This window comes from Oncorhynchus mykiss, chromosome 13 (genome assembly GCF_013265735.2).
Source record: "Oncorhynchus mykiss isolate Arlee chromosome 13, USDA_OmykA_1.1, whole genome shotgun sequence".
In the NCBI taxonomy this organism is placed as follows: domain Eukaryota; kingdom Metazoa; phylum Chordata; class Actinopteri; order Salmoniformes; family Salmonidae; genus Oncorhynchus; species Oncorhynchus mykiss.
In genome coordinates, this window is record NC_048577.1 from 52299504 (window position 1) to 52307466 (window position 7963).

General features: G+C 46.2%; 1 protein-coding gene across 1 annotated transcript in view; it reads right to left on the reverse strand.

The window, feature by feature from the left end:
* LOC110485216 (calcium channel, voltage-dependent, P/Q type, alpha 1A subunit, a) overlaps positions 1-7963 on the reverse strand; it is a 175937-nt gene that overhangs the window by 143864 nt on the left and 24110 nt on the right. The window contains exon 2 of the mRNA XM_036939765.1: positions 4539-4644. Coding sequence (XP_036795660.1) covers positions 4539-4644 — 106 coding nt within the window. The remainder of the gene's footprint in view (positions 1-4538; positions 4645-7963) is intronic.

The following is a 7963-nucleotide window of genomic DNA, read 5'->3' on the forward strand; positions in this document are numbered from 1 at the left end:
ATGGTGCTGAGAGGACAGAGAGATGTCAGACAGTGTGAAGTAAGGCTCTATGGTGCTGAGAGGACAGAGAGATGTCAGACAGTGTGAAGTAAGGCTCTATGGTGCTGAGAGGACAGAGAGATGTTAGACAGTGTGAAGTAAGGCTCTATGGTGCTGAGAGGACAGAGAGATGTCAGACAGTGTGAAGTAAGGCTCTATGGTGCTGAGAGGACAGAGAGATGTTAGACAGTGTGAAGTAAGGCTTTATGGTGCTGAGAGGACAGAGAGATGTTAGACAGTGTGAAGTAAGGCTCTATGGTGCTGAGAGGACAGAGAGATGTTAGACAGTGTGAAGTAAGGCTCTATGGTGCTGAGAGGACAGAGAGATGTTAGACAGTGTGAAGTAAGGCTCTATGGTGCTGAGATGACAGATAGATGTTAGACAGTGTGAAGTAAGGCTCTATGGTGCTGAGAGGACAGAGAGATGTCAGACAGTGTGAAGTAAGGCTCTATGGTGCTGAGAGGACAGAGAGATGTTAGACAGTGTGAAGTAAGGCTCTATGGTGCTGAGAGGACAGAGAGATGTCAGACAGTGTGAAGTAAGGCTCTATGGTGCTGAGAGGACAGAGAGATGTCAGACAGTGTGAAGTAAGGCTCTATGGTCCTGAGAGGACAGAGATATGTTAGGCAGTGTGAAGCAAGACTCTATAGTGCTGAGAGGACAGAGAGATGTTAGACAGTGTGAAGTAAGGCTCTATGGTGCTGAGAGGACAGAGAGATGTCAGACAGTGTGAAGTAAGGCTCTATGGTGCTGAGAGGACAGATAGATGTTAGACAGTGTGAAGTAAGGCTCTATGATGCTGAGAGGACAGAGATGTTAGACAGTGTGAAGTAAGGCTCTAGGGTGCTGAGAGGACAGAGAGATGTTAGACAGTGTGAAGTAAGGCTCTATGGTGCTGAGAGGACAGATAGATGTCAGACAGTGTAAAGTAAGGCTCTATGGTGCTGAGAGGACAGATAGATGTTAGACAGTGTGAAGTAAGGCTCTATGGTGCTGAGAGGACAGAGAGATGTTAGACATTGTGAAGTAAGGCTCTATGGTGCTGAGAGGACAGAGAGATGTTAGACAGTGTGAAGTAAGGCTCTATGGTGCTGAGAGGACAGATAGATGTCAGACAGTGTGAAGTAAGGCTCTATGGTGCTGAGAGGACAGATAGATGTCAGACAGTGTGAAGTAAGGCTCTATGGTGCTGAGAGGACAGAGAGATGTCAGACAGTGTGAAGTAAGGCTCTATGGTGCTGAGAGGACAGAGAGATGTCAGACAGTGTGAAGTAAGGCTCTATGGTGCTGAGAGGACAGAGAGATGTTAGACAGTGTGAAGTAAGGCTCTATGGTGCTGAGAGGACAGAGAGATGTCAGACAGTGTGAAGTAAGGCTCTATGGTGCTGAGAGGACAGAGAGATGTTAGACAGTGTGAAGTAAGGCTCTATGGTGCTGAGAGGACAGAGAGATGTCAGACAGTGTGAAGTAAGGCTCTATGGTCCTGAGAGGACAGAGATATGTTAGGCAGTGTGAAGTAAGGCTCTATGGTGCTGAGAGGACAGAGAGATGTTAGACAGTGTGAAGTAAGGCTCTATGGTGCTGAGAGGACAGAGAGATTTCAGACAGTGTGAAGTAAGGCTCTATGGTGCTGAGAGGACAGATAGATGTTAGACAGTGTGAAGTAAGGCTCTATGGTGCTGAGAGGACAGAGATGTTAGACAGTGTGAAGTAAGGCTCTAGGGTGCTGAGAGGACAGAGAGATGTTAGACAGTGTGAAGTAAGGCTCTATGGTGCTGAGAGGACAGATAGATGTCAGACAGTGTGAAGTAAGGCTCTATGGTGCTGAGAGGACAGAGAGATGTTAGACAGTGTGAAGTAAGGCTCTATGGTGCTGAGAGGACAGAGATATGTTAGACAGTGTGAAGTAAGGCTCTATGGTGCTGAGAGGACAGAGAGATGTTAGACAGTGTGAAGTAAGGCTCTATGGTGCTGAGAGGACAGAGAGATGTCAGACAGTGTGAAGTAAGGCTCTATGGTGCTGAGAGGACAGAGAGATGTTAGACAGTGTGAAGTAAGGCTCTATGGTGCTGAGAGGACAGAGAGATGTTAGACAGTGTGAAGTAAGGCTCTATGGTGCTGAGAGGACAGAGAGATGTCAGACAGTGTGAAGTAAGGCTCTATGGTGCTGAGAGGACAGAGAGATGTCAGACAGTGTGAAGTAAGGCTCTATGGTCCTGAGAGGACAGAGAGATGTCAGACAGTGTGAAGTAAGGCTATATGGTGCTGAGAGGACAGAGAGATGTTAGACAGTGTGAAGTAAGGCTCTATGGTGCTGAGAGGACAGATAGATGTCAGACAGTGTGAAGTAAGGCTCTATGGTGCTGAGAGGACAGATAGATGTTAGACAGTGTGAAGTAAGGCTCTATGGTGCTGAGAGGACAGAGAGATGTTAGACAGTGTGAAGTAAGGCTCTATGGTGCTGAGAGGACAGAGAGATGTTAGACAGTGTGAAGTAAGGCTCTATGGTGCTGAGAGGACAGAGAGATGTCAGACAGTGTGAAGTAAGGCTCTATGGTGCTGAGAGGACAGATAGATGTTAGACAGTGTGAAGTAAGGCTCTATGGTGCTGAGAGGACAGAGATGTTAGACAGTGTGAAGTAAGGCTCTAGGGTGCTGAGAGGACAGAGAGATGTTAGACAGTGTGAAGTAAGGCTCTATGGTGCTGAGAGGACAGATAGATGTCAGACAGTGTGAAGTAAGGCTCTATGGTGCTGAGAGGACAGAGAGATGTTAGACAGTGTGAAGTAAGGCTCTATGGTGCTGAGAGGACAGAGATATGTTAGACAGTGTGAAGTAAGGCTCTATGGTGCTGAGAGGACAGAGAGATGTTAGACAGTGTGAAGTAAGGCTCTATGGTGCTGAGAGGACAGAGAGATGTCAGACAGTGTGAAGTAAGGCTCTATGGTGCTGAGAGGACAGAGAGATTTCAGACAGTGTGAAGTAAGGCTCTATGGTGCTGAGAGGACAGAGAGATGTTAGACAGTGTGAAGTAAGGCTCTATGGTGCTGAGAGGACAGATAGATGTCAGACAGTGTGAAGTAAGGCTCTATGGTGCTGAGAGGACAGAGAGATGTTAGACAGTGTGAAGTAAGGCTCTATGGTGCTGAGAGGACAGAGAGATGTTAGACAGTGTGAAGTAAGGCTCTATGGTGCTGAGAGGACAGAGAGATGTTAGACAGTGTGAAGTAAGGCTCTATGGTGCTGAGAGGACAGAGAGATGTTAGACAGTGTGAAGTAAGGCTCTATGGTGCTGAGAGGACAGATAGATGTCAGACAGTGTGAAGTAAGGCTCTATGGTGCTGAGAGGACAGAGAGATGTTAGACAGTGTGAAGTAAGGCTCTATGGTGCTGAGAGGACAGAGATATGATAGACAGTGTGAAGTAAGGCTCTATGGTGCTGAGAGGACAGAGAGATGTTAGACAGTGTGAAGTAAGGCTCTATGGTGCTGAGAGGACAGAGAGATGTCAGACAGTGTGAAGTAAGGCTCTATGGTGCTGAGAGGACAGAGAGATGTTAGACAGTGTGAAGTAAGGCTCTATGGTGCTGAGAGGACAGAGAGATGTTAGACAGTGTGAAGTAAGGCTCTATGGTGCTGAGAGGACAGAGAGATGTCAGACAGTGTGAAGTAAGGCTCTATGGTGCTGAGAGGACAGAGAGATGTCAGACAGTGTGAAGTAAGGCTCTATGGTCCTGAGAGGACAGAGAGATGTCAGACAGTGTGAAGTAAGGCTATATGGTGCTGAGAGGACAGAGAGATGTTAGACAGTGTGAAGTAAGGCTCTATGGTGCTGAGAGGACAGATAGATGTCAGACAGTGTGAAGTAAGGCTCTATGGTGCTGAGAGGACAGATAGATGTTAGACAGTGTGAAGTAAGGCTCTATGGTGCTGAGAGGACAGAGAGATGTCAGACAGTGTGAAGTAAGGCTCTATGGTGCTGAGAGGACAGAGAGATGTTAGACAGTGTGAAGTAAGGCTCTATGGTGCTGAGAGGACAGAGAGATGTTAGACAGTGTGAAGTAAGGCTCTATGGTGCTGAGAGGACAGAGTGATGTTAGACTGTGTGAAGTAAGGCTCTATGGTGCTGAGAGGACAGATAGATGTTAGACAGTGTGAAGTAAGGCTCTATGGTGCTGAGAGGACAGATAGATGTTAGACAGTGTGAAGTAAGGCTCTATGGTGCTGAGAGGACAGATAGATGTCAGACAGTGTGAAGTAAGGCTCTATGGTGCTGTTTGTGTGCATTCATATGTGTTTCTGTGTGAGTGTTTGTGTGCATTCATATGTGTGTCTGTGTGAGTGTTTGTGTGCATTCATATGTGTGTCTGTGTGAGTGTTTGTGTGCATTCATGCATGTGTGTGCGTGCACAAGTTTGTATGTGTGTATGCATTCGTACGTGGGGGTGTGGGACAAATTCCCGTTTGTGTGTGTGTCTGCACATGTGTGTGTGACGTACCAGGCGTTCAGACAGAGGAGTCTTGTCTCCATCCGGCAGATGTTGCTCCAGAGCCAGGACAATACAGTTGGCACAGATGGTGGCCAGGATCAACCACTCAAACGGAGTGAGAGAGTACTGTCAAGGAAGAAAACAGGGAGGAGAGGACAGACGGAGAGGACAGGAAAAGGACAAGGCGGCAGCAATCTGATACTTAACTAACTCAGTTATTCCCAAATTCCCGAATGTTATAACATTTATAACAAACGTGTATATCATAATAACATATTTTAAAATCCAAAATATAATAATGAGCCAACAATTAAAACTCCCAGTCAAAAATAACAACTATATACAGTAGCTATTGGCCTATCATAACCACATGATCGAATATATACAGTTGAGAAAAGCTCTTGATGAATTATTGGACATGATGCCATGATTCTACAAACATAGCTACCACCTTCCTTACACACAGTATAGTGTTTCCTGAATGGGCTGAGACCTACACATGCACTGTAAACATTAACATATAGCATTGCAATAACTGTGTACAAATACACGAAGGTGACACCTGCTAAATGGGGATCAGGCCAGAAGAAAACCAGCTGTACAACCACCCTGCATATATAGTATGAACACACACACATCGACACACAGGGTCAGACAGCTGTTCCCTGATGCCTGGTGGGGCCTGTGTTGAGATGTGTGTGTGTGTGTGTTGATGTGAGTGTAACGTAGTGCTGCAGGGCCCAGTGTGAGTGAGTCAGTCAGACATGCACCAGGCATGGTTGTAATGGGCTGTCATTACACAGTTACCCTCACATAGCCCAGCTGCATGTTGATACACACTGACAAACACACGCAGATGTCGCTTACACACACACACACACACACACACACACACACACAAACATACAGTGGGGAGAACAAGTATTTGATACACTGCCGATTTTGCAGGTTTTCCCACTTACAAAGCATGTAGAGGTCTGTATTTTTTATCATAGGTTCACTTGAACTGTGAGAGACGGAATCTAAAACAAAAATCCAGAAAATCACATTGTATTATTTTTTAGTAAGTAATTAGCATTTTATTGCATGACATAAGTATTTGATACATCAGAAAAGCAGAACTTAATATTTGGTACAGAAACCTTTGTTTGCAATTACAGGGATCATATGTTTCCTGTAGTTCTTGACCAGGTTTGCACACACTGCAGCAGGGATTTTGGCCCACTCTTCCATACAAACCTTCTCCAGATCCTTCAGGTTTCAGGGCTGTCGCTGGGCAATACGGACTTTCAGCTCCCTACAATGATTTTCTATTGGGTTCAGGTCTGGAGACTGGCTAGGCCACTCCAGGACCTTGAGGTGCTTCTTACGGAACCACTCCTTAGTTGCCTTGGCTGTGTGTTTCGGGTCATTGTCATGCTGGAAGACCCAGCCACAACCCATCTTCAATGCTCTTACTGAGGGAAGGAGGTTGTTGGCCAAGATCTCGCGATACATGGCCCCATCCATCCTCCCCTCAATACGGTGCAGTCGTCCTGTCCCCTTTGCAGAAAAGCATCCCCAAAGAATGATGTTTCCACCTCCATGCTTCACGGTTGGAATGGTGTTCTTGGGGTTGTACTCATACTTCTTCCTCAAAACACGGCGAGTGGAGTTTAGACCACAAAGCTCTATTTTTGTCTCATCAGACCACATGACCTTCTCCCATTCCTCCTCTGGATCATCCAGATGGTCATTGGCAAATTTGGGCCTGGACATGCGCTGGCTTGAGCAGGGGGACCTTGCGTGCACTGCAGGATTTTAATCCATGACGGCGTAGTGTGTTACTAATGGTTTTCTTTGAGACTGTGGTCCCAGCTCTCTTCAGGTCATTGACCAGGTCCTGCCGTGTAGTTCTGGGCTGATCCCTCACCTTCCTCATGATCATTGAGGCCCCACGAGGTGATACCTTGCATGGAGCCCCAGACCGAGGGTGATTGAACTTCTTCCATTTTCTAATAATTGCGCCAACAGTTGTTGCCTTCTCACCAAGCTGCTTGCCTATTGTCCTGTAGCCCATCCCATCCTTGTGCAGGTCTACAATTTAACCCGGACGTCCTTACACAGCTGTCTGGTCTTGGCCATTGTGGAAGTATATCAAATACTTGTTCTCCCCACTGTATGTAGGTGCACACACAAACACACAGACACAGAATGATGCCACACACACAGAGCGATGACACATGGGCTTATTACTAACCATGTTGTATATTTAAACAGATGAATAACTGCTGCTGGCACACACACACACACACACACTCCCACTCCCACTCCCACACAGAGTCATTGTTATGGCTAGTGCAGGGATGAGGCCTAAGCAATGATTATGATTCAGTGTGACATCAACGTTTGGCTCTACATACAGAAGGACTGAGGGCAATAAAGAGAGAGAGAAACAGAGAGAGAGAGAGAGAGAGAGAAAGAAGAAGAGAGAGAGAGAGAGAAGAAGAGAGAGAGAGACAGAGAGAGAGAGAGAGAGAGAGAGAGAGAGAGAGAGAGAGAGAGAGAAAATGGGAGTAGGGGTCCCTACCACATGAATTCATAAACTCACGGGTAGTTCATTGTATCTCATGCTGTTTGTCTGTCTCGCTCTCTCTTTTCACGCTCTCTTTTCCAGGCTGGCCAGAAGACAGATCTATGGATATGGAACGTTTGAGAAGGTCCTGAGGACGTGGATATATATACCTTCCCCCTGCTGACTCTATCACTGGGCTCACTCTAGTCTCTACCTGAATGTTCCTGGGTAGGGAACATAGTTAACTGGAAGGTTGGATAGACTAGCATCATCAAGAAGAGAAATAGAGATATGGAGATAACAATCAACCAATCAATCAAACATACAATGAATAAATCAGTAAAATGATGGACACATAGATATTCACAGAAACATGTGTCACTAAGTCCTAGCTGGCTTAGACCCACAGTGGGAAGCAGTAGCAATGATACACTCCCCTAAAGACGAAACGTCAAGAGAAACCATAGAGAATAAACAGGAAAAGGATGGATGTGTGAACATGTAAGTAGTATGTGTGGTTTAGTCCTATACGTGTGTGTGTGTGTGTGTGTGTGTGTGTGTGTGTGTGTGTGTGTGTGTGTGTGTGTGTGTGTGTGTGTGTGTGTGTGTGTGTGTGTGTGTGTGTGTGTGTGCGTGTGTGTGTGTGTGCGTGTGTGTGTGTGTGTTTGTGCACGTGTGTGTGTGTGTTGTCCCCATTGTGAAGTGTGTCAAGTTCCCATTCTGCACATTTTGTGCCGGTGTTGTTTTGCACACACACAATCTGCTTATTAATGTGGCCAGTGCTCTGATCCATGCTGCCAAGAACCTTCAATTATGAATCTCTCCTTCCTCCCTCCTCACCGCACTATATATAGCAACATGACAGAGTTAAAAGCAAGGG